This window comes from Balaenoptera ricei, chromosome 12 (assembly GCF_028023285.1).
Source record: "Balaenoptera ricei isolate mBalRic1 chromosome 12, mBalRic1.hap2, whole genome shotgun sequence".
NCBI classification, from domain to species: domain Eukaryota; kingdom Metazoa; phylum Chordata; class Mammalia; order Artiodactyla; family Balaenopteridae; genus Balaenoptera; species Balaenoptera ricei.
This window is the reverse complement of record NC_082650.1, coordinates 68888973-68916367: the sequence shown is the minus strand read 5'-3', so window position 1 is coordinate 68916367 and position 27395 is coordinate 68888973. Positions and strand designations below refer to the sequence as shown.

At 38.3% G+C, this 27395-nt stretch overlaps 1 protein-coding gene and 1 pseudogene across 3 annotated transcripts; one reads left to right on the top strand and one right to left on the bottom strand.

The window, feature by feature from the left end:
* Positions 1-4406: 4406 nt before the first annotated feature.
* Positions 4407-21449, bottom strand: SRSF12 (serine and arginine rich splicing factor 12). 3 transcript variants are annotated; one of them, XM_059941603.1, is made up of 5 exons: positions 21264-21449; positions 13063-13184; positions 11661-11768; positions 11344-11485; positions 4407-5544 (listed from the first exon to the last, which is right to left on the bottom strand). In XM_059941603.1, the coding sequence occupies exons 1-5, from the start codon at positions 21326-21328 to the stop codon at positions 5175-5177; spliced, it is 807 nt and encodes a 268-aa protein (XP_059797586.1). In that variant the 5' UTR covers positions 21329-21449; the 3' UTR covers positions 4407-5174. The 3 variants fall into 3 exon arrangements, with proteins under 3 accessions (XP_059797586.1, XP_059797585.1, XP_059797584.1); XM_059941602.1 differs by lacking the exons at positions 13063-13184; positions 21264-21449 and adding an exon at positions 12610-12744 and having other exon boundaries at positions 11661-11772; XM_059941601.1 differs by lacking the exons at positions 13063-13184; positions 21264-21449 and adding an exon at positions 12610-12668 and having other exon boundaries at positions 11661-11784.
* Positions 21450-24230: 2781 nt separating this feature from the next.
* On the top strand, positions 24231-24992 carry LOC132376105 (high mobility group protein B3-like; annotated as a pseudogene).
* Positions 24993-27395: the final 2403 nt, after the last annotated feature.

Genomic DNA, 27395 nt, shown 5'->3' with positions numbered 1-27395 from the left:
GCTGATCTCCCTGTGCTATATGCTGCTGCTTCCCACTAGCTATTGGACATTTGGTAGTGTATACATGTCGATGCTACTCTCACTTCGCCCCAGCTTCCCACTCCCACCCTGTGTCCTCAAGTCCATTCTCCATGTCTACATCTTTATTCCTGCCCTGCATCTAGGTTCATCAGTACCATTTTTTTTTATTCCATATATATGCGTTAGAATACAGTATTTGTTTTTCTCTTTCTGATTTACTTCACTCTGTATGACAGACTCTAGGTCCATCCACCTCACTACAAATAATATGAGATATTTTAGAATAAAAATTTTTTATCCATGTTTTTAAGTGGTATTTTTTAAAAAATCCCACATAGATTATATGGCAAGAGTAGGGAATTATAAAGTACAAAAAACACCAAAAATGGTTAGACTTTATATACACATTAAAAATTATAATGACTATCCTAACAAAACTACAGCATTAGTTTTCCTAATTCAGCTACATTTAACATTTTAAGGCCAAAATTTTAAGGTTTACCGACAATGTGAATGTTAATGCTTTTCCTTAAGGTTCTTACGAAATTATATAAATATTTTACAACGTGTTAAAATAAATTTAAGTAACATTCCATCTCATTTTTAAAATGTAAGAATGCCCTGAAGAGTCAGACCAGTTATACAGCTTATGTCGATTTTGAAAAAAGGTCTTCAACAGAGTAATTTTTCTCAAGGTGTAAAGTAGTATTCCCACAAAGCAGACACCGCCTCACAAATGTCATAGGAATGGCTCTTAACTTCCCCCACAAAAAAATCCATTGAATTTTTCTTACTGAAAAAAAAAAATAGGCTATCACTTGAGCCTGGAAGACTATTTTATATTGAGATTTCTGTTGAAATTAGTCAATTTAACAGCATTTTAAGTCTATACTATAAGGAGTAAGCCGAGAAAACTAGAATGTGGTTTTCCTCAATCTATGTCTATGGACCCATTTCTAAAAAGCATATAGTTCTTAGGCATTTAGTTCACAGAATTATACTCCTAAATTAGAAAAGCGGTAATTTTGCTTCTTGTTTCAATTACACTTTTTCTGAGAAACTGCTCATCCTACACAAGCTGCAATACGTAAGATCAAACAGTAATGAACATGCAATCAATCCATTTCTAGCACAAAGCACTGATAACTGGCTAGATATTCTCTCATCTGGAGAGACTGACCCTTTAAATTTTCTATCTGCATTCTGAAAGAACCTGAAACCTGACATACCCTAAGATATTCCTGATTTTAATTTGTAACCTTACTAGTTCATAAACTTACAGGTAGGTTGAATATGGTGTTTTGAAACGTGTGAACCAAACATATGCTTAAAATCACATAATACATTTAAAAAACAGTAACCATTAACCCACTTAGCATCCATCTATCTCCACAAGTTGATACTATTTCTTTTCATAAATTCAAAATTGTGGTACATTCCTAGAACATAAAATTCAAGAAAGACTGATCATATAACCCTTTCCCCAAAATAAAAACATTATACCTTTTTTTTGGGGAAAATACTACTGATGTGGTATAGTATCCTATGTATATTTTTAAATTCAGTCTTTCCTCACATGATTCCTTTAAATAAAAAATGGTATTTGTCATTATTGTAAAGTACTGTTTTAACTTGAATGAAGTTGAATCAACCTGGAATATCTAACACTTCTATAAGGGAATATTATATTTCTAAATAGGTTTTTGACTATAATATCTTTACGCTTTATTTGCTTCTTTTCAAAAGATGTACCCAATTTAATTCCATAATCACAGTCAATCCATCAATTACAGTCCATTCACCTTCTCTGTGGGCTGTCCCAGCTCTACTGTGTTCCTGGGATGGGATCAGTGCATTAGGGGCATTCTCTAAGCAGTGGGGCCAGGCCCTAGCCCAGTCAGGAGTGAAGTGCTTACTCCCCCAAGGCTGTCTATGTGAGGCAATGGGGCCTTGTCTGGGATGCACAAAGCTGTGGTTAATTTGCTTAATTTTAAGAGCATCTTTTTAAAGGCACATGATATAAAATTTCCAGAGGGCCTAAACTGACATGGTTAGATCAATGCCAGAGCTAATGTTATGATCCTAAATACCCTAGTTTCATCAAGGGAGTAATTTAGATGCTAAGTTTGTAATCTTCATTTAATACTTAAAATTTTCTAATCAAATATATGAGTTTTGAGACTAACATCCGTATGTCTCACTGAACCACACTGGTCCTTAAAATACCGAGAGTCACGGACTTGTTTGAATACCTACAGGACCTAGATCTGAAGCTTCGGTTTCATGATACCAGATTAAGATCTTCTGCATAAGTAGCATGTATTTATTTATACAGATACCCCAAATAGTCTACCACACTGTTTGGAAAACAAATTTAATTTTTAACTCTAAATAAGAAATTACAATTTTAATGTAGTATAGAAGAATTATAGAAGTATTTCTAAACGCTTCTTCCTTTAAACTTCGACTAATTTTGCTTCATGCAATGGAATTGGAATAAAGGCAGAAATTCGTATTTATTTGAATACAACAGCATGTCTTAGAATAGTCGTATCTCAGATAACATATAAAGTCCTGAAATTAATATTTTACATTTAAAAATAAACAGCCCAGTGGCACAAGATTAAACCCCAGACTCCAGATAAAAAATTTGGCATATTCCCCCATTACATTTGCAGCTACAAAATACCAGCTGCTATACAGAAATTGTGTATTATTCATGGGGAGAAGAAACCAAGCAGTCATGGTGGCCACCTTTATCTTCTTTGACATTAACTTATCCTCTATGAATCTTGAACAAATGGAGGTAGGTAGTGCCCCTACACTAAACATAGGAAGTACCTGAGATGTGTGATACATTTGCTTTATTTAACAATCCTACCCTAAGTATCCTCTCTTAAAAGGTCCAAGAAACAATTCTACAGCAGAAGTGAACCCTAGAATAGATGTACCCAGAGGACAATTTTCCAGGGTATCAGCACAACTGCCAATCAATTTCCACTCAGTCACAGAACCCATTTTCACTGAACCCTATAATCATTTCCTTTCCAAATTCTATTCTCTCCTTTTCCTCTCAATATTATCTTAGTTTAGCATGTATCTGTCAAAGACTTTTCTCTTCCAAAAAGACAAGCACGGTGATCAGGGGGGGCCGTATGCAGCCCAGCCACCACCCAGCTCCAAAGTGTAATGGTTGTGTGACCTTGTGCATGTCATTTAACCTCTCTGCGTCTCACTTACGTTATCTGCAGTGGTACTGACCTCATAAAGCTGTTGTGATGAGTGAGTAATGTAAAACTTACAGAGCAGTGCCAAGCACATAGTAAATGATCAGAAAGTTTAAACTATTATCATTCCAGTTTTTCCATCAAACCAAACAGAACCCTCCTAAGCAGCCCAGGGATTACAGTGGAAAACCAAATCAGAGGTAAATCGAAGGATTAAGCATGTTCAGAAACACTGCCTTATTAACTTTTTACTAAGATATAATGATTAAATGTAAAGACACTACAATCAACTCCTGGTTAGTATCTGGAATAACTACATATATGTGTATGTAAACCCAAACATTTATTTAGAAGATTCAAAAAATTAGTATTTGTCTTGCTCTTTCTTCAGACTGTCCTCTCAATTTTCAATACTGCCACATAATTTTATAACTAAATTTTTATTATATTTGAACACTTCAAAGAGCTATAAATTTTGCTATGATAGAGAAAATCTACTCAGAAAGTACAGTATACATGAATTTATGGTACCTGTCCAAATATTACCAGCATATAAATTATTTTGTAAAGTTATTTCTTACACAGGATGTAAAATGCAAAAAAAAAAAAAAATGGAATTTGTATTCAGAATAGAAGCAATATTGGCTCCTATATGCTAAAAATATAAGACATATTTTTTTTCTAAAACACTCTAGATACAAATATTAACTGTATGGGCTGAGAACTTTTAATTTCAATGTAATTCAACAAGGTACACAAGTAGAGCTCTATAAATATATCCCCTATAGTAACCATATGCAAAACCATTTTATCACAAATACTACCAAAACCCTCTGAAAAACATAATCTACAAACACATTTTTAAAGAAATTCTTAGTTTTAACAACTACAAAAGCAATGAATATCAATAAAGCTATTTGGCTTAAAAAAATGAAGGGCAGTGTAATGTAAATCCCAATACTGCAAAGTTGTTTTTTGAGGAGGCAGTCTTGAGTTTCTTAATACAAGGTACTAAACATTTCCAAAAATAAATAAGACTTATTCTATACAATTTAAAGTCGTCAGCTAGAGCTCTAAAAAGAAAAATTAAGCAATAGATGAAAAGTAGGTATGCAGAATTAATGGTATAAAGTATGATTTTTATACAAAATGTACCACTCTTCAAATGTGTAAGGCTTGATATGAATTTTTTGGACTATGAGTGTTGCACATCATTTTTAGAGTAGTCTCAAACCATTCAAAACTCAGAATTTTTATAACGTTTCGATATTTCTGAAGTGAATAAATATGGTATAGGATGCAATTTAATGTCTACTTATCTATACTGTTCCACCCAGTAAAAATAAACCTTTTCTGAGCTCAGGAAAGAATGTATCTTTTGAATGCTTGATCTCTCTATAAACTCTACTTTTAGAAATGTCAGAATTTTGTAATATGAATTAATACCCCTCAGGAATTGGCCCAAGTTTAAAGAGAAAACAAAAAGGAGACGTAAGATGTCAAATAGTCTTAAGTTTGCCCTATGCGATTATACAGTCATAATTACTTTTTACATGAAAGGAAAGTGCTTTAAAGTAAAAAAAACTTTTGTAAAAGTTATTAGTATTATTAATACTTAACATCCAAGTCCAATTTTCCAAATTAGTTCCATTTTATCCATTTCCTTTGAAAAGTACACTTCTGCCACAATGTAAACAAAAAAATGGTCCATAAAATGGGACATTACTCACATCATAATTTGTGGTATGGGCCCTTAAATCGAGACCAAATTTTCATTAACCCAAGCTAGAGAGATTTTATCTCTTGCACATGCCCAAAGTAACTAATATCAACTCACTTTTTCTGTAAGCCTTGAAGAATTTTTATTTAACATAATGAGAGGTTTAATAACATATTAAATACTACGTAGCACTCTTCTGTTGCTGTTCACCAACTGTTTTTATGACGATAACTCCGAGATCTGGAATGTGATCGAAAATGAGAGTGTTTTGCTGTTTGTGCTTTAGTTTCAGAATTGGTAAACCCTCTGGGAGATTTACATGGGGATCTTGCTATGGAGTCAGAATGTCTTCCATGTGATCTTGATTTTGTTCCTGAGCTGGTCTGCTTTTGAGGTGAGCTTGATTGTGATTTTCCTATCGACTTGGACCTTTTTTGCAAGGACTTGGACCTTGACCGTCCTCTAGAACCAGAATTCCTTCTTGGGGTTCTTGACTGCCTTGCTGAGGTAGATCGCCTTGGTAGTGATTTGGAGCGAGATTTAGACTGGCTGTAAGAAAATCGCCTGTGTCGGGACCTGCAAACATCCATAATATCAGAGTATATATTTCACACAAAAATAGTTAATAGGTTAGGAAACAACACTTTAAGGAACTTATATACTTTACATAACATTAGTTATGTTTTTATTGGATAAGCTAAAAGAAACAACTCTAATTTTATCATGCATGCTTCTGGTTCAAACATAAGTACAAGTTTGTAATATCTGACCAAAAGATTTTGACTTTGCTAGATATCAATATATCTTATGAGCCAGTTCTGAAAAATATATTTATTTTGCATATTTAGTCTGGGTTACATAATCCTAAGAGGTTAGAAAATCTGAAGGGAAAAAAAAGAAAGAAAGAAAATATTTAAAGCTTATCAAATGTTTACAAAGACAAAAACCTAGATGGAGGACTTCTGAATCTTGCCATGACAGAGTAGCTTGTTCTAGACTAATCTTCCCATAGAAAAGAGCTATATAAAAAGCTAGACAACATTTATAAAACAACTGTTAAAAGGCATTGGAGAATTACCAACACAAGCAGAATTCGAGGGGTTACAAGCCATAGCTCTTTTCCTAAGACCATTTTCCAAATGCCAGCATGGGAGACTTGAGCCCAACTAGAAAACAGCTATTGGACTAAGCTGCAGAGACAGAAGTTAGAATTCAGGGCCATGAAAATGGCTAGGACTGGAGAGACGAAAATCCCAGAGGTAAGGACACCACAGGCAACCCCCACCCCCTAAGATCTGCCTACAAGTTCTCCTCAGTCGCTGGCCGTCTTCCAAGTTGCACATGCACAGGATTAGACTCTAAGAGGTCAGCAGAAAACAGCAGCTGGAAGATTTAAGAACTTAGCTGAGCAAGAGGGAGGGGATATGGGGATATATGTATATGCATAGCTGATTCACTTTGTTATAAAGCAGAAACTAACACACCATTGTAAAGCAATTATACTCCAATAAAGATGTTAAAAAAAAAAAAAAAAAAACTTAGCTGAAATTTTCTCAGATACAGAGTTGCTGGTGAGAGAGGCTGGAATTCAAGCCCCCCAAAAGGTCAAGGAGCCTTGAGTGACAACGCAGGCTTTCAATTAAGAAGCCAGAAGGGCCTCATCCTCCAGGTTAAGGGTCATGCCCTAGGAGTAAGTGTAAAGCTGAAATGGATCAGCCTTAACAGTGCCTCAAACCAAGCCTTGACAGGATCAAGGTGATCTGCCAATGCTCTGCCCGCTAGAAGAAAACAGCTTTCTTTGGAGAATCGTATCATCCAAAACCTCTATAATCTTTCAATAGTAATGTCTAACATCCAATAAAAAATTATGAGGTATGTGAAAAACAGACAAAAATGACTAAAAGCTAAGGAAAATAAAAGACAAAAGAATGAGACCCAAAATAATTTGGATATTGGCATTATTCACAAAATAATTTTTAAAATTACTATGATTAACATGTTCAAGAAAATAAGGGAATTCCCTGGCATTCCAGTGGTTAGGACTCTGAGCTTCCACTTCAGGGGGCCCAGGTTTGATCCCTGGTCAAGGAACTAAGATCCCACAAGCCACGGGGCACAGCCAAAAAAATACAAAAAAAAAGAAAAGAAGAGGAAAAGACAAATAAATAAAAAAAGATGGGGAATTTAAACAATACTGGAATCTATAAAAAGAATCAAATGGACATTTTAGAACCAACAACATGATATTCGAACTTAAAAAGTCATTAGATGGGGCTTCCCTGGTGGCGCAGTGGTTGAGAGTCTGCCTGTCAATGCAGGGGATGTGGGTTCGCGCCCAGGCCTGGGAGGATCCCATATGCTGCGGAGCAACTGGGCCCGTGAGCCACAACTACTGAGCCTGCGCGTCTGGAGCCTGTGCCCCACAACAAGAGAGGCCGCGACGGTGAAAGGCCCGCACACCGCGATGAAGAGTGGCCCCGCTTGCCGCAACTAGAGAAAGCCCTCGCACAGAAACAAAGACCCAACACAGCCAAAAATAAAAATAAATAAATAAAATGCTGGCTTAACTCCTAGAGAGTTTCATTAAAAAAAAAAAAAGAAAAAAAAGTCATTAGATGGATTTAATAGCAGTCTAGATACAGCAGAAGTAAGAAATAGCAAACTGGTCATTAGAAAAATATTATAGTGAAACACAATGAGAAAAGAAATTTTAAGAAATCCCAGAACAGAGCATAAGAGTTATTTGGTACATACTCACGTGGCCTAAGGGAAAAATTGAATAAGGTACAAGCGATGTTTGAAGAGATGATGGCCTAGAATTTTCCAAAACTAATGAAAGGCATAATAACACAATTTCAAGGAACTCAGTAAACCTCAGGTAGAATAAATACAAAGAAACCTATGCTGGGCATGTCACAGTGAAATTGCTGAAAACCAAAGTAAGAGAAAAATCTGAAAATCTGCTAGAGAACAGTAGACACATTACCTTCAAAGGAGCAACATTAAGACTGACTGTGGATATCAGAACAATGGAATGACATTATTAAAGAAAGAAAAAAAACTTCCTGCCAACTTATAACTCTATCTTCAGCAAAAATATCTTTCAAAAATGAATATAAAATGAAGATGTTTTCAGACAAACTGAGAGAATTCACTGCCATTAGACTTGTACTCTAAGAAACGGTAAAAATGCTTCAAGATGAAGGAAAATAATCCCAGGTAGAAGCATGGAACTACAGGAAGGAACAAAGAGCACTGGAAAGTATAAACATATTGATGTAGAATATATTTTAGAATAAAAGCACAGTCTTTTATTTTTATTTTTTTTAAAGCACAGTTTTTTAGAAATTATTGTTTCATTCCTGTTGTAGACAGTGTAGAAAACAAAATGGGAAAATTGTCCTTGGGAAAAAAAATTCTAACATAAGAAAAAAAACAGGATGCATATAAACACTACTACATATAAAATAGATAACCAACAAGGACCTACTGTATAGCACAGGGAACTACACTCAGTATTCTGTAATAACCTATAAGGGAAAAGAATCTGAAAAAGAATATATATATATAAATGAATCACTGTGCTGTACACCTGAAACTAACAGAACACTGTAAATCAACTACACTTCAATAAAACTTAAAAAAAAAAAGGATGCTATATTTGGACTAGGGGCAATTTTAACATTCTTCAGGAATATTTAGGAGTATATACACATTCACTGACACAAATTTAACAAAGATTTATGGAATATCTGAGTAAGGGACTACTGATAAATGCTAGGGATATTAAGTATTAAGACAAAAGTCCTTGCTCCACAAAGAGTTCACAGTCTAATGATAGCAGCAAACTAGTTTTTTCCCACATCCACTAAAGGCAAAAGCAGTGACCTCTTTTTATCTACGGTAATACGCCACATACACTGAATATATTTATAGTACATGTTAGACTTATCTATATGCTGACCCATACACATACACACACACACACAATCTGATCCTTATGAAACTTAAGAGCTGGGTAACATTTGCATTCTCTATAATACAACTTTACAAATAAAAAACACTGAGGTCAGAGAGGTTAAGCAACGGTCTTATAACTAGAACAGAGAAGAACAGCATTGTCTTGCAAGAAAATGTGGTTTTTTTCTATTTATTTATTTTTTTTTTTTGGACGCTCTGCATGCAGGATCTTATCTCCCCGACCAGGGATCAAACCCAAGGCCCCCTACAGGGGAAGTGTGGAGTCTTAACCACTGTACCACCAGGGAGTCCCCGTTCTTTCTATTCCTGATACTCCATGATGACTGGGATAACTGACAGACTTCTTTTTTGTTTGTTTTTCCTCCAGCCAAGTAGTATACTTTACTGCCACTAGAAGGCAGAAAATGCTGTGAATGTTCTGGTTAATCAAGGCTCTATCGCATTTGGAAACCGCTTATATTCTTAATGAATTAGATGGGCAATTTTTTCCTTTTCTTTTACAAACTAAGTCTTTTTCACCAAGGCCAGTAGATATTATTCAATAAATTAGGGCAGTGCTGCTTTAGGTACAATATTACATCTACTTTGATTTTTGGTTTATTAACCATTCATTAATTTATAGTAACGTGAACTGTTGAACATCACTTTCTTACTATTCATGTCTTTCATGAAGCCAGAAGCAGTACCATTGGTACTGGTGTGACTTTCCTATACACATGGCATGTAAAATTTCTTAATTTGTTCCCACATTTTAGGTTCTATAAATATAACTTGTATTTGAGTATATCAGTGTCAAAAATCTCAAATAATCAATCAGTAGGAAAATGGCTCTCCCTTGGCCATGGAACAAAATGGATTATTCTCCACAGACACAAGGGAGGTTTATATTCTTACACTATCAAAGTATGATAAAAAGAATCAAATTCCAGAACACAGTATGACTGTTCCTAAATATTTCTTTACCAATCTTGGTGATGGCTCAATCCTGACCTGGGTTCTTCTGGCTTATTAAAGGAGCTTAAGGCTTCCTCCTACTTGCATGCCTCCCTCAGAATGAGCCAAGATCAAAGCATTTGATTCATACCCAAGGAGAGGGACTGAGCTGACATGTAAGATTCTAGGGCTCTGAAGAGGCCACATTTTCTAGTAATCAAGATTCTTGGGTATTTCTCTCTCCCTATCTTTTCTTTCCACTTGGCTGGAGGGACTGGAGCCAGGCCACTTCACAGTCTTGTTTTTAGAACTAGGGACTTGGGGCAAAGACTCTCTGTCTAGCTCTGGTACATATACCCTATGTTGGGCTTTTCCTTGTCTAGGCTCTTGGAGTTGAGGAATGGAAGGACTGGAGTGAAAGCGAGCAGTTCTGCAGATCATTTTTGATTTGAGGCTATGTCGTCATGGGACAGCATAGGGGTACGACATATGGCCCAGGAAAGCCAACTCTTTTTCTTTCTTTTTTTTTTTTTTTTGGCTGCACAGCTCAGCATGTGGGATCTTAGTTCCCCAACCAGGGATCAAATCCTCGCCCCCTGCAGTGGAAGCGCAGAGTCTTAACCACTGGACCACCAGGGAAATCCCCAGGAGAGCCAACTCTTATTACTCATAGAAAGAGGATGCTAGTGTAAACGCTGATCATTCTTCAAGGGCAGAATTCACCTTAAAATTCTACATGCCTATGAAAAAAATCACAGCATTAAAACTCAAGATAAATAGTGCCTAAGTGTTTAGGAATTTAGGCATGCTAGTACAATTTCAGTTATTACTTAAATAGCTTCACCAAGTAATTAATTTCCATTGTGATTTACTATTATTCTAACAGAAACAAACTCCTAGCAGGCAAAATAGATAACTTGCAAATATCTTTTTCTGAAAAATCTACCACTTTTATGTCTTCTTCCTACAATACTACCGTACTTGGACTTTATTCTTGAAAATAATTTGCCTTTTATAAATATATTGATTTACATTAACTTTAGTCAACTTCCTTTCACAGTGATTACACTGTATTTCTTATGAGTTTTTAATCATAAGACTTCAAGATTCTTAATCTGGGGGTTCATTTAGGAAAATTTTATTTTTTTAAAATCCTCATTTTATTTGTCAAGTATACACTTTTTAATTTTTTGTTTTTTCCTCAGTATATATTATCTTTCTACTAAAAAGGTTAAAGTTAAGTCTGTCATGAAATGAAAACACTGGAAGGTATCTAATAAACCCAAGTTAAAATAACAATATATGACAAATAGAGAAGAGCATATCCTTCTACAAAAGTTGATTCTTTATGTATATTAAATAAAATGATTCTGGTGGCCTGTTTTTGAAAACTCTTTAAAATGTTTTCCATTTTAAAATTAAGAAAATTAAGTTTTCAATCCCCTTGTATTTTGTACTCACTCTTTAAGGCTATCAGACCGCCGCCTATTTCTTCCCCATGAAGAACTTCTACTTCGAGTTCTCCTTTGGCTGGGGCTTCTTGATCTCCTATGATCACTTGGAGAACAAGGGTGACGTTCTTTTGATTTCATTTGGCCTGGTGCTAGAATATGAAATTCAAGATTTATAATTCATTACCTGAAAACCTCAATAAATAACCACTCAATAAATAAACCACTCGAATAGTATATTCTGAAAGAATTTTAAATTAAAAAAATCTGTCATTGCTGAAACTCATTCTGCTAAATAAACAAGATCCACTATTTAGTCACACTTACTTTTGCGATCACCTTGTGCAAACTGTATTTCAATCTGACGGCCACATACCCACTTTCTATTGAGGTTATAAAGAGCATCTTCAGCATCACGAACATCTTCAAATATGACTAGCTGTTAAGGACACTTTGAACATCAGATATCAAATAAAAATATTATTTTTAAAGAATTATTTACATGTGACATGAAATTATTAGGAAAAACAAGCTCAAGTCATTAAGCTCACATCTCTAATATGAATAATCAGAAAAAAATGTCACTTATTATCAAAACAAATGCCCCATTATGATTCAGAAGAGTGAATCTAAAAATAAAAAAACAGAAACAAATCTCTATATTTTTAATGTATACATCAGTGTAGCTGTAGTATGCATGTATAATTAGAAACTATGAGAAAAAGATAAGTCCAACATTGGTTAGTATTATCAAATAAACTGTTTAGGACTCACTCCTTTCTCTTAGGTAAAAGATTTATCAGGTTTTTCACTGAAAAAAAATCAGCATGCAGAAATCTTTATTCTGAAATTAAAATTACTCTTTCATTAAAAGGCTTTTTAAATTAATTTAGGAGAAATTACTTATAAACAAAAGTGCACACATATAAGTGAACTAAAACATATATTCAAAACTGATTTGGTTCTTTAAAAATGATATTTAACTTTGAACCTACTGCTTTAAAATATCTTTATGTTTTTATTATTTGGGATATGATTATAAAAGAAATATATAAACAATCTGCAAACATCTGGAATTACATATATTGATTCCTAATACCCCACTAAACTCCCTTATCTATATAAATTATATATTAAACCTAAATAAATGGAAACAAATTATATAAAACGACTAAATAGCTGTATTTCAGGAGGTTGTTGCTGGTTTAACTTTTTTAAAAATAGAAAACAGAAAAAGCTCAAGTAATGCAATACAAAATGAGACTTTGGCAATTACCTCAATGTCACTTGATCTTGAACCTTGACCTTTATTCTTTAGGGCTTGCAAGATGGACTTTATAAGAGACGCAGAACCAACATCAGACTTGGCTTTGATTCTGGAACTCTGAGTAAATGTAGGAAAGCCGAAGTCTCAACCTGGTGTTGGCTTTGTCTTTTGCTTGATAAAGACTTCCCCTCTTCCAGGTCTTTATATCTGTGTCCACCCTCCCTCTTTACTCCTTGATGCTTGAACTTTAGGTGCCTTTTGTCTCGCCTGCTCGGTTTATGCTTGGATTCTAGCTAACAGGTTGGTTCAAACTGAGGGGCGCTTGCCAGCTACTGTGGACTGCTTTAGATTTTCTGAGATAAAGAAATAAACACATTTAATTAGGCAATATTAATCTCATAAAATATACTCCTGAGTACATATATGTATATGCACATGTATGTAGTCTATTCACATGCACACAGTAAAATAAAGGATATTGAACATAAGCAAATCCTCTCGGGCGGCGGGTGTAGAAGTCAAGCGGAATGTAAACGTCTACTATAGGGCCATATCGACCAAACTCACGGCGCAAGTCCTCAGGCCTGAAGTGTTTTAGAAATAAGGTAAAGAAATATGAATAGCTGGATTAAAATATTTTGCCTACAGAAATCCAGTTGAAACCTTCAAAAGAAAGTATATTATCTGGACTAGCATTATCTAAAATTGTCTCTCACAGGAATTACCCAGGGTTTAGCAAAGAAGGAAAAAATAAAGAAAACAACAAGTTCTCAGGTCTCATTTTTGGAGATTCTGATTCATGACATCTGGAAATCTGTATTTTTACAAGCAGTCTAGGTGGGCTTTTATGCTTAGTCAGGTTGAGGAAACACTAACCCAGGACATCCACTTTTTTTTTTGCTTTTTTTTTTAATTGAAGTATAGTTGATTTACAATATTGTGTTAGTTTCAGGTGTATAGCACAGTGATTCAGAGTGTGTATATATATGTGTGTGTGTATATATATACATTCCTTTTCAGATTCTTTTCCCTTATAGGTTATTACAAAATATTGAGTACAGTTCCCTGTGCTATACAATAGGTCCTTGTTGGTTACCTATTTTATATATAGCATATCCTCTTCTGAAAGTTACTCCTATTACAAGACTTTTCAATTGTCAATCTATAGAAAGTTCTATTAACTCTTTCATTAAGAACACATTCATCTCACTATAATTTCACATTTATGTTCATTGTTTTCAGATAGCAAGAATTAGATTCTGAAGAAGTCCTAAAATTATTTCTCAGGCTTTAAAGAAAAATGGTTGTTTTACTAGTAAACATAAAGCAAAAATAACTACCATAGTCTCAAATTTGACAAGTATTTTTGAGTCACTTATATGCTTTCTACTGTGATAGGTACTAAAGAGGGGACACCAAAGAGATACATCGCATAGTATTTGTCTTCATGGAGCTACAATTTAACTGAAGAGATAAAATACTTAGCATTAATAGCTGACAGTTATAATGCATTTATAAATTCCCATAACAACAGATGTTTACAGATGTTTACAGATGAGGGCACAGACAAGTGAACTCACCTAAGGTCACGGAGCCAGCAAGCGACAGAGCTGGAAGCAAACTCCCACAGTCTGACACTAATCTGGGTTCGTAACCACTCTACCCTGCTGCCTCGTGGAGATCTTAGGGATTCAAAATCAAGCTATGAGCACAAAACACGGCTCAGAAGATATCAGAGTATGTCAAAACATATTGTGTGGAAAAAAGACCCTAAGATGACTGCAAAGCTTCTAACTCGGGCAAATGGAAGAAAGATGGTGTCCATGATAAAAACTAGATAGCTGGAAAAGACAGTTCAATAGAAGAGGGAGGAGAGGCAAAAGAAGAAACTTTCAGGTTTGGAAATGCCAAATTTGGAACATCCATAAGAATTCTGTAAGCAACTGAAAACGGTGATTATATGAATTATATTAGTTATTTTCTTTTCAAGACTAGAAGTCAGTGATTAATGCTAGAGATTGGATTTAGGAGTTAGTACATAAAGATTCAACTAACACTGACTAAGTAGCCACTATATACCAGGCAGTGCCGGCAATATTATGACAAACTTTATTACATTTTTATTATTTATTATATTTATTTCATTTAATACTCACTATAACATGTTTAATTGTCTGCCTTCCCTGAGAGACTATTAACTTTAGATTTAGAGGACAGTGACAATGTCTTTTTTTTGTTTGTTTATTCATTCAACAAATACTTATTGAATATGTACTATGGGCCAGGCTCTAGGAATATGAAGAGTACAAGAAAAACACAATTCCTGCTCCCATAAAACATAGACTACAGGGTAAAGATTCTCAACCATTCCTGAATATTGCAATCATCTGTGAAGGAGATATTATAGAAACAGGCATTCCAGCCTGATGCATTAATCCTTGACCTAATACGTGCTTCCCATGGTGAGCCCCAGTTATGTTTAAAGTTTTTAAAGGTTTCATAGGCAATTCTGAGGCTCAGGATTGAGAATCGCTTCTAAAGCAGGTGTCTTCACTAGTGTATCTCAGAACCTAGCATAGCTGCTTGGCACACAGTAGGCGCTCAGTATACATTTGCTGTATTAATGAGCAAAGAACACATTGTTACCATGTAATAGTCAAGGAGACAGAGTGAGAGCAGTTACCTTGCCCAGAGGTACACACAGCCAGTAGCAAAGCTAGTATTCAAATAAATGTCTTAGGAGGCAACCAATTCCATTAACCAAATGTGAGTGGCTGACAGAAGAGGACCCTAGATAATATAAAAGAGGCTGGAGCAGTGTGTGTGTCACAGGGGCTTAGAATCCCAGAAGTCTTAAGGAACAAATCTCAAAAGAGTTGGTTCCCTTTCATTGTCTCCACTCCCTCACCTGTGAGCTGTTGTTTTGTTTTCATTTATTTTTGCATTTTTGGTGTGATCTATTTTGACATTCAGAAATGTATAGAGATAATAAAAGAAACACCCATGTATCTACCAACAACATTTATTATATCTCAACACTTGCCCTATTTGCTGTAATTTTTAGTATTTTTTAAGAAATATTACATCCTCCTACCTTAGAAACAATCGTTGGTGTTCCTCATTCCTCTGCATAACTTTGTATTTCTACTGCAAATGCACATAAATGGTATCAGACTATTTGTAAAATTCTGCACCTTTCCTTCTCCTCCCTTGAGATTTCTCCATGTAGCTCTAGTTCACTCATTTTAACTCTGTATTGGTATGGTTATGAATAAACCACAATTTATTCATACATCTTTCTGTGGATGAACATTTTAAAATGCTTCTTTTTTAAACTGCAAACTGTGCTAGAGTGCACATGATGATGCATGTGCTTCCTAAAGCTCTTCAGAGTTCTCTGGGATGTACCACTAGCTATGCAACTGATGGGTTGGAGAGTACAAATATCTTCAGCTTCATTACATGTTCTCCAAAGTAGCCAAATCAACTTAAACTCCCCAAGACATGCATCAGAATTTCTAAGGATCCAACTCCTCACTAACATCTTTTACTCCTTGCCATTCTGAAGGATATAAAGTGAATGTGTATCTCATTATTTTAATTTTAATTTACCTAAACACCAGTGAGGTGCAACATCTTTACATGCTTATGGGTCATTTATTCTAGGGGCAGAATTTCTGGGTTTTTAAAGAGGATGTATATATTTAATTTCTATGAAAGAGCCAAACAGTTCTGCAAAGTGGTTGCACCATTTTATACTGCCACCACCAACATGTAAGTTTCAGTTGTACCAATCTTTGTCAACACTTGGTATTGTCAGTCTTTTTAATTTTAGCCATTCAACTGGGTGTTAAGTGGAATCTCACTGTGGTTTTAATTTGCATTTCCCCAACAACAAATGACACTGAGCACTTTTTCATGTGCTAATTGGACATTCGGATATTTTTCTCTTGAAAGTGTCTGAGTTTTTGGCCCATTTTTAATAATAACATTTGTCTTTTTATTATTGAGTTGTAAAAGTTCATTATTATTCTGAGAAAAAGTCCTTTGTGAGATATATGTTCTGTGAATATTTTCTCCCAGTCTTTGGCTTGCCTATTTACTTTCTTAATGCTATTTTTTAAAGAACAGAAATTTTCATTTTGGAGAAATCTAATTTATCATTATTTTTTATGGTAATTACTTTCTTTGTCCTATAAGAAATCTCTGGCTATCCCCAAGTCATGAAGATATTCTCCTATGCTTTCTTCTACAAGCTTTACAGTTTCATCTTTTACATTTCAATTGATGATCCAGTTCAAATTACGTGAGGTAGAGGCTGCAGCACATTTTTTTCATATAATTAGTACATACATCCAGTTGTTACAGCACCATTTGTTGAAAAGACTTTCCTTTCTCTAATGGCTTTAGTGCCTTTGTCAAAAATCAAATGACTCTATATGTATGGATTATTTATGGACCCTCTCTTCTGTTCTACTGATATATTTGTCTATCCTTAGGCCAATATCAAACTGTTTTGAGTACCGTAACTTTTTAGTAAATCTTTAAGTCAGGTAGTATAAATCTTCCAGCTTCAGTGACCTTTTTCCAAATTATTTTGGCTATTCTAGATCCTTTGCATATTAATATATTTTAGAATTAACTTGTTAGTTTCTATTTTTTAAAAAGCATTTGGTCAGGAGTGCCTTGAATCTATAATATAATCAATTGGGACTGAATTGATAACTTAATAAAATTGCATCTTCCAATCTAAGAACAAAGTATATCTATCAATTTATTTTGGGCTTTGATCTCTCTTGGCAACATGTTATAGTCTTCTTCAATGCAAAGGTTTTTACATGTTTTTTTGTGAAACTTATTCCTATGTTTTTATGTGGTTTTTTTTAAAAAATAAATTTATTTATTTATTTATTTATGGCTGTGTTGGGTCTTCATCATTGGGTCTTCGTTGCTGCATGCAGGCCCTCTAGTTGCGGCGAGCAGGGGCCACTCCTTGCTGCAGTGCGCGGGCCTCTCATCACAGTGGCTTGTCATTGCTCTAGGCGCACGGGCTTCAGTAGTTGTGGCACGTGGGCTCAGCAACCATAGCTCGTGGGCTCTAGAGCGCAGGCTCAGCAGTTGTGGCTCACGGGCCCAGTTGCTCCGCAGCATGTGGGATCCCCCCAGACCTGGGATCAAACCCGTGTCCCCTGCACTGGCAGGCAGACTCCCAACCACTGCGCCACCAGGGAAGTCCCACCTAAGTATGTTTTTTAATACTAAGATAAATGGAATTTAAAAAATTTTTTTCATTATTTGTTTGCTGTTAGTATACAGAAATAGAATTTTCACTAAGTTTACCTCATATCCTAATAACTCACTGAAACTCATTACTGGTTACTACAGCTTTATGTAAACAAATACGTCACCTAAGAATAGGGACAGGTTTTACTTTTACATTTATAATTTTTATGTCTTTTTTTCTTGCCTTGTTGCATTGCTTAGGACCTGCAATAAAATGCTGAATAGAGATTGTGAGAGTGGACGTCCTTGTCTTTTAAGAGGAAAGCATTCAGTTTCATCATTAAGTATGTTATTAGCTATAGGTTTTTCACAGATGCCCTTTATTAAGCTGAGGAAGTTCCCTTCTCTTCCTAGTTTGCTGAGACTTTTTATCATGAATCTTGCTGGATTTTGTTTAATGCTTTTTCTACATGACCACTGATATCAATATTAATGTAGCCTCATACACACTGTAACCATAGGCTACTAAGTATATCCAAGAGAAGTACTTAATGGGTGCTCCCCAACCTAACATGATGATAAGCATCAAAATGGGAATGTTTTGAGATTTCGACATTACTTTGTTCCAATAGAAAACTATATCTGACATTAAAAAGATTACTGTACACAAAATGCCAAGATTTAAAATTAATATTCTTCCTGGTCCACATCTTACTTCACCAGTGAAAAGAAACATAACACAAATTATAAAATTATAAAATTAAAAAATCTTTCTTTAGTTCTTATGCTCAATTTCATTCCTAACAAATTTAATGCTAACCTATAATGTGTTTTAATGTCCTGTGCTTTATCATATGTATTAAAATGGCCACTTCAAAGAAACATTTAAAATAAAATTTGGCTTTGTTATAAAACTAACATTAAATAAAATATGAAAACAAGATAAAGAAAACCACTCAAAGGGATTTCTTTCCAGGATCATTTTCTGTAATATATATATAGATTTCCCCTTCATTTTTTATGTAATTGAAATCATACTGTATTTATAATTTTATACCGTTTGTTTTAACATATATCCCAATGATTTTCTTTATAAGCATACCAAATGTTTAAAGCTAATTTAAAACGTGTCTAGGGGACTTCCCTGGTGGTGCAGTGGTTAAGAATCCGCCTGCCAATACAGGGGACACGGGTTTGAACCCTGGTCCGGGAAGATCCCACATGCCGCAGAGCAGCTAAGCCCGTGCGCCACAACTACTGAGCCTGTGCATCTGGAGCCTGTGAGCCACAACTACTGAAGTCCACGTGCCACAACTACTGAAGCCCATGTGCCTAGAGCCTGTGCTCCGCAACAAGAGAAGCCACTGCAATGAGAGGCCCGTGCACAGCAACAAAGAGTAGCTCCTGCTCGCCACAACTAGAGAAAGCCCAGGTGCAGCAACAAAGACCCAACGCAGCCAAAAATAAAGTTAATTAATTATAAATAACTAAATAAATGTGTCTGGGTGTCATATTGCTAGTTAACTTACACTATATGCCACCTTGTACAAAAATGCTATTAATTAAGGTTACATGTGATGATTCTACTTTCATAACATTACTCAACAGCTGTGCAGTTTTAGGAACGATCCTTAGTGTCTCTAAATCTCAGATTCTTATCTGTTATATAAGGTTACTGAAAATTTAATAAGATAACATAGTACAGTTTTTAGTACAGTGGTATACAGTGAGTACTCAACAAATGTTAGCGATTATTATAATTTCATTAATACAAACCTCCTAGATTTTGATTGTCCCCCAGTGGCAGTGCTAGAAAGTCGTGAAAAAAATGGAAAAGGAAATCAATAAATCTCAATTATCAGTCTTGATTATCTAGATCAGAGGTCATGTGTCACATGTGTATATGTTTTACTTTGCCTACACAATGTTTAAACATTTAAAACAAGTCCAAATGTCTATACAGCAGTTATCAGCTGAAGCTTGGTATCAGTCACTGCCCCCTTGAGATGGCACATGTTCTTTTTCATTTGCCAGGGTCCATACCATCCTACTGTCCCTTAACGTGACACCTTCACTCTTATTACCCTGGCTGGCCCCTGTGGCCATTAGAATTGGAAACCTTTCATTTTTTTGTAGGCACACTGGAGAGGCTTGATCTTATTCAGTATTCAAGTGGTCTGTTTAACTGTGGGAATTGTTTTAACCTTACCCAAGTTATAAATTTTCTATGTAATATATTGATTAAACAGGTTGAGAGAAGAAATGTAAACACAGGCATCTTTAGGATGTTAAAGTATATTAACTCACAGTTTACAGTTGTGACATATATATATAATAGCAGGGATCAAATTTTTTAAAAAGACTTAACATTTACTTCTCAAAGGTAAATTATGATGATTACTCCTGATGGCTCTGGAGTCAAGCGCTCCAATGTTTCCAGCTGTGAAGCCCCAGGTAAGTCATTAACACGCTGACTTGCAGCTTTCCCTTATGTACAATAAGATAATCCTGCATACCTATAAAGTTTGGGATGGGGGGCTGGAGAGTAAATTAAGCAAGCCCAGTGATACGAAAATGTATATTATTTTAGACATTTATTAAAATGTCCACCCGCCCCGGCATTCCTTCTGGCCCCTATTAAGGGAGAAAGACACTGTTATAAGAAGAAGTCATTCCTTAACATCTATGTTCAGGTACTATGTAGACAGAATTCTCCAAAGAGGGGCGGGGTGGTTTGAGTGCATCAGAACCGACCAGGGAAGTCTATCCAAACCGTTATGATGGGTGTTTATATTGCACTCAGAACTTTAAAGAAAAACACAGAAATCTCATTCACTTAAGTTATCCTTTGTATATAGTATAAAACTGTGCAACGAATAAAATTTAACCAGCACCACCTGTAAGTAGACCAGACTACCGACTCCAGGCAAAGGTAATCGTAAGGCCCAAGGTACGCATTATTCCGTAACGCGTTCTCACCATCCCCAATTCCTTCCCATTTAGGAGGTAAGATGCGCGGCTTTATCCCGATACGGCGACAAAGGGGCGAGACGCAGGCACCCACCCAAGGAACACTCAGGGCCAGAGGCGGGGAGGGACCGGCTCCCGGGCAAGGGTTAGCCGGCGCTCCGCCGGTTCTCGCGGTGGGGATGGGTACCGGCCCGCCGCCCAGGTGCCGGGGGCAGTGAAGCGCGACGGGGCCCGGAAGCGGGGCCGCGGCGGGGCGGAACGCCGGCCGGGAGGGCGTAGGCGCAAGTCCCGCCCAGGCCCCGAGTAGCCCGAGGGCTACCGCCGGCCCCGGGAAGGGCTCCTCCGCGGAGCGCCCCGGCCCGGCCGGCGGGGAGGTGCTAGGCAGACCCGCGGGCCGCCGCCGGGCTCCGCCCCGCGGCCGTTACCCGCCCCTCCCCCGCGCCCCAACCTGCGGCGGCACCGCCGCTCACCTGGTGGCGTCCGCGACGTTCCTGACGAACAGGGAGGTGTTGGGGGGCCTCGTGTAGCGAGACATGACCGCTTCCTCCGTTCCCTCCGGGTCTGCCCGTGGCCGCCGGGCTCGCTCCGTCTCCTGCTGCCGCCGCAGCCAAAGCAGCTCCGCCGGCCCCCGGCGCGACCCCCTCCCCTCCGCCTCGGCCCCGCCAGCGCGCAGCCGCAGAGGCGGGCGCGGGGGAAGCGCTGTGCGGCGCGAGTCAGTCAGTGCGGACCTTGCGGGGGCGGGGGCGGGGGCGGGGGCGGGGGCGGTGCCGACGCCGAGCGGGGTGCGGGGAGGGGGCGACGCGGGGTGCCGGGATTCCAGGGCGTTTGAGAAGGCGGCGGTGCAGGAGGCCAGGGGTTGAGGGGATCAGGAGAGGGAGTCGCGTGGGGGTCCCGGAGTCAAATGGGATTCGGGGAGGAGACGACTGGGGTCAGAGTGTAACAGGAGGGCAGGGACCAGAGCGGTCATAGGGGCTGAAGCGGATGAGCCGGGGGCTAGAGAGCTTCCGGAGAGAGGGTGTCACGATGGGGGGGTGGGCGGGATGAAGGCTGAGTTCAACCGCGCAACAGCCGCTTGGCCGCTGGGGCCTTCATTCTTGCATCCTCCGCCCAAGACCTTGGCAATTGTTCCGCCTCCTGTCCCCTTTAGTGTTGAGACTCTTTAGGCTTTCAAACTGGGAGGATTGTTTTCTATGTGTTTTGATTCTTCATCCATTATTCATTTAGGGTACGCCGTTCAGCTCTGAGTACATTCACTCAAGTGTTTATTGAGCACCTGCTATGCACCAGGAACTATTTTAGGTGCGTTATAGAGCAACAAACAAAAGAGGCCAAGTCCCAGTCCTCATAGAGCTTACATCCTTGAGTGAAGACCAGACAATAAAAGAATGAACAAATGCATACATGGTGTAGAAGAAATCAATGAAAATGCAGAGGCAATTAAGCAAATTTAAATGATCCTCTCCCCGTCTCTCCAAAATGTCATATCCATCCCCTTCTGGTTATCCTCCTGCCTTCACATTTGCCCCTGTGGTCAGTACAGCCTGTTACCAGGACTGTAGCCAGGTGACTTGTAATTGTTAGTAGCACCGCTTTTCATTCTCAGAAGTGGTCACTTTTGGAGGGTAAATAATATGGTCACCCTACCTAGCCCACGGCGGTCTCAAAGGCTGTGAGAGTTTACCAAGGTCGGCAAATGCTTCTGGAATAGTGGCCATTCATTCAAAAAGTGATTCCTATGGCACAGCAAGCTCAGGCCTGGCCTGGGAATATAAGGGGTGGGGGAGGGCCCCCATTCTCAGGAAGCTTACAGTTCAGCAGAGGAGGCAGACTCGAATTATGGCACTAATAAACACACAAACTAGGCTAAGGGCTATGAAAAGAGCTACGTGCTGCTAGAAGGGTACCTCATGGGGCTTGGTGAGCAGGCCTAGAGGGTCACTGAACTTTTCCCTGAGGAGTCTTGGAGAAATATTTGAAGAATGAAGAGGAGCAATCCATGCACTCGAACAGCATGTGCAAAGGCTTTGAGGCAATACAGGAAATGAAAGGAGGCAAACAGGAGCGTCAAGCTGGAGAAGAACAGGAAAATGAGGCTGCAGAGCAGGCTGGGTGTATGATAGGAAAGTTTGGAATGCTGACTATATGGGTTTGCTAGGGCTGTTGGAACAAATTACCACAAACTCAGTAGTTTAAACTGACAGAAATGTATTCTCTCACAGTTCAGGGGGCCAGAAGTCTGAAGTCAAGGTGTTGGCAGGGCCACACTCCCTCCAAAGGCACTCGGGGGGATCCTTCCTTGCTTCTTCTGGTCCCTGGTGCCTCCGATCTCTGCTTCCGTCTTCATGCGGCTTTCTCCTCTTTGTCTTACGAGGACACTTGTAATTTTTTTGTGTTTTTTGGCTGTGCCACGTGGCATGCGGGATCTTAGTTCCCCCACCAGGGCTCAAACCCGAGCCCCCTGCAGTGGTAGTGTGGAGTCTTAACCACTGGACTGCCAGGGAAGTCCCAGGACACTTATCATTGGATTTAAGGCCCACCCAGGTAATCCAAGATGATCTCATCTCAAGATCCTTAACTTAATTGTATCTGAAAAGACCCTTTTTCTAAATAAGATCAGGACTTGGTCATGTCTTTTCTGGGGCCACCATTCAACCCACTACACTGACCTTGCAGAGTAAAGAGACTTGCGAGGAGGTGAGAGTTATTAATAAACCTCCCCCCTGACATATTAAGTGGGGTAAAAATTCAGTAGACTCTATGTAAACCATGAACCTATTTAGTTAAAAATATGCGTATTGGTATGTGCATTTATAAATAGAATTGTTTCTAGGTGGAGGCATTACATTCTGATTTTCACTTTCTTCTTCTTACCTTTGGTATGTCAGATTAATTTATTTTAATTAATTTATTTATTTTTGGCTGCATTGGGTTTTCGTTGCTGCATTCGGGCTTTCTTTAGTTGCGGTGAGAGGGGGGTTACTCTTCGTTGCGGTGTGCAGGCTTCTCATTGCAGTGGCTTCTCTTGTTGTGGAGCATGGGCTCTAGGCACGAGGGCTCAGTAGTTGTGGCTCGCAGGCTCTAGAGAGCAGGTTCAGTAGTTGTGGAGCATGGGCTTATTTACTCCGTGGCATGTGGGATCTTCCGGGACCAGGGATCGAACCCCTGCATTGGCAGGCAGATTCTTAACCACTGTGCCACCAGGGAAGCCCGTCAGATTATTTTTAAAATACTTTTTATAATTGGAAAAACCCTACAAAGCTCTTTACAGTTTGAAAAAAGCTTTTATTGGCATATCTGAAAAGACTTAGTGACTAGGTAGGAGGTTTTTTTTCCTGTTCCTATTGATAGAAGTATTTGAGGAAAGGGACTTAAACTGTAGAAGGAGGTTCAATTAGAAACTTGAACTTTAAAGGTAGCTGGAATTGATTTAAAATAAGTTATGGAGCACACAGCTGTGGAGCGCTGAGCCACGCGTCATGCCCTGTGCTGCCCAGACTAGCGAACAATACAGTCAAGATGGCTAAAGGTGACCCAAGAAACCAAAGGGCAAGATGTCTGCTTATGCCTTCTTTGTGCAGATGTGCACAGAGGAACCTAAGAAGAAAAACCCCGAGGTCCCTGTCAATTTTGCAGAATTTTCCAAGAAGTGCTCTGAGAGGTAGAAGACAATGTCTGGGAAAGAGAAGTCTAAATTTGATGAAATGGCAAAGGCAGATAACGTGCGCTATGATCGGGAAATGAAGGATTATGGACCAGCTAAGGGAGGCAAGAAGAAGAAGGACCCGAATGCCCCCAACAGGCCACCGTCTGGATTTTTCCTGTTCTGTTCCGAATTCCGCCCCAAGGTCAAATCTACAAACCCTGGCATCTCTATAGGAGATGTGGCAAAGAAGCTGGGCGAGATGTGTAATAACATAAGTGACAGCGAGAAGCAGCCATATATCAACAAGGCAGCGAAGCTGAAGGAGAAATACGAGAAGGATGTCGCCGACTGTAAGTCTAAAGGGAAGTTTGATGGCGCCAAGGGTCCTGCTAAAGTTGCCCGGAAAAAGGTGGAAGAGGAGGGGGAGGGGGAGGGGGAGGAGGAGGAGGATGAATTAAAAAAAACTGTTGACCTGTCTCCTTGTGAATACCTTAGAGTAGGGACCGCCGTGATTGACACACCTCTCGCCCCGAGATGTGTCTGTTGCCCTCATTAGATTGAATTACCCAATTGGATCATGATCATATCGTAGTCTCTCAAAGTGCTCTAGCAATTGTCAGTGGTTTACATGAAGTGGCCATGGGTGTCTGGAGCACCTGGAAACTGTATCAAAGTTGTACATATTTCCAAACATTTTTAAAATGAAAAGACTCTCGTGTTCTTCTCACTCTGTGCACCTTGCTGTTAGTGTGACAAGGCATTTAAAGATGTTTCTGGCATTTTCTTTTTTTTTTTTAATTTGTGAGGTGGTGTGTTAACTCTATGGTCATTGGCTAGGAATCACGAGTTCTCAACTGTACATATCTATAGTTTGTAAAAAGAACAAAGCAACTGAGACACACTCTTGACGCTCCTTGCTGGCGTGGAGGCTGTAGGAGCGATGCCTTCTGGAGGGGCCGTAGCTCAGGGTGTGCACTGTGGGGCTGGACCTGTGGACACTGCAGTGGGCATCCATTTAGCTTCAGGTTGTCTTGTTTCTGTATATAGAGACATAGTATCCCGCTGCCATTCTTAGCTCGCCGGAAAAGGCTGGGGGGTCAGCTGGCATGAGAAGTGTTTTGGATCCCTTTTAGTTGAAGTGCGGTAGTTTTAAACTGTTTGTTTTTTACACAAACCATAGAACTCTTCATTGTCAGCAAAGCCAAGAGCCACTGCATTGATGAAAGTTCAAGAACCTTCTGTACTAAACACGATCTGCAACATTCTGTTACTTTTTTTTGTATGTTTAGAATTCTGAAATGTTTTTGAAGTTAAATAAACAGTATTACATTTAAAATAAATAAAATAAGTTATGGACATGGTAACTATGTGAGGAGATAGATATATTAATTAGCTTGACTGTGGGAATCATTTCACTATGTGTGTATATCAAATTATCATGTTGTACACCTTAGATGTATACAATTTTAATTTAAAATAATAAATAAATACGTTATGGAACCTTAATTCTTTATTTGGCTGTGCCAGGTCTTAGTTGCGGCAGGCGGGCTCCTTAGTTGCAGCATGCAAACTCTTAGCTGCGGCACACATGTGGGATCTAGTTCCCTGACCAGGGATCGAACCCTGGCTCCCTGCATTGGGAGCACAGAGTCTCATCCACTGCGCCACCAGGGAAGTCCCTAATTCTTTATATTGCATGACATGTACGCCCTTCCTATTTCCAAGTCTGATTCGAGGCAACGGAGTGTAAAGAAGCATAAGTAAACTGCTTTCTAGTTGGAAGGCTGGAGGATGGCCGTTATCAGGCATGGACAACTGAAGAATGTTACACAGGGCTAGGCTGTGCCAGCGTCTTGACCAGGTCCTTAAACCAGTTGACATGAGTGACCGATGCAGCTGTGCTTTACCCTTCCCTTGGCGTTTTGGGGTACTCTTAAAGATGCAGGGAAAAAAGGCTTAGGTCAAGACTAATTACCCTGCCTGTCACCAGGTTCACAAACATATTAATATTTACCCTAAGTCCTAGAATTTAGCTAGGTGCATTTAGTAAAAGTATCACTTTAAGAATCATTGCTTTAAGGCATTAAATGGTACCCTACAGGCTTGAGAGAGTTAATGTTCTCTCTAAATTGCCAGAGAATTCCCAAGGAGTATACCACTGGCAAAACCTGATAATTATTTAATAACTATAGCCCCTGTTGTACAGCAGAGTTGAATGTATTGTTCTTTGCAGCAACTACTACGTCCTTTCCATTTAATACAGTTTTAATGGGAATTCCCTGGCAGTCCAGTGGCTGGGACCCCGCGCTTTCACTGCCAAGGGCTAGGGTTCAATCCCCGGTCAGGGAACTAACATCCTGCAAGCCGTGGGGTGAGGCCAAAAATAAATAAATAAAATAATAATAATAATACAGTTTCAAAATTACACTTTATCCTCACCACAAAAAAGAAATAATAATTATGTGATGTGATAGAAGTGTTAGCAAATTGTAATCATGTTGCAATATATAAATGTATCAAATCAATATGTTGTACACCTTAAATGTACACAATGTTATATCAGTTAAAGCTCCATAAAAATAAATAATTAAATGTTACAATCTAATGCTTCTTGGTTTTTCCCTATAAGAGAGAGACTTCGATTGGAAAATACTTTAGGAAAACAGATAAGGTTATTTCTCATTTAAATAATGTCATTACTTTAGCTCACTTTTCAAAAGTAAACAGATTGTAAACCTCTCCATTGAAATCACAGTTCCATAAAGCATATAGCAAGAAAAAATTCAAAATCTTTTTTCAACTTGTTAAAACTTGTCTTAGTGGACAAATCTTTAAGATCGGTCATCTGTAAGTTATGTTTAAAATAGAGACACATACGAATTTATTTCTAATGTTTGAAACTTTACTCCTAAGCCCTGTCTCTGGGCAAACTGCTGGTAACACACTTGTTGTCATTTAG

Coding starts and splice junctions, on each gene's coding strand:
- SRSF12 (XM_059941603.1), bottom strand. CDS start 21,328: ATGTCTCGCTACACGAGGCCCCCCAACACCTCCCTGTTCGTCAGGAAC. Junction 13,185..21,263: donor AACGTCGCGGACGCCACCAG/GTGAGCGGCGGT, acceptor AAAACACTTCAG/GCCTGAGGACTTGCGCCGTG. Junction 11,769..13,062: donor TCAATATCCTTTATTTTACT/GTGTGCATGTGA, acceptor CTTAACAGCTAG/TCATATTTGAAGATGTTCGT.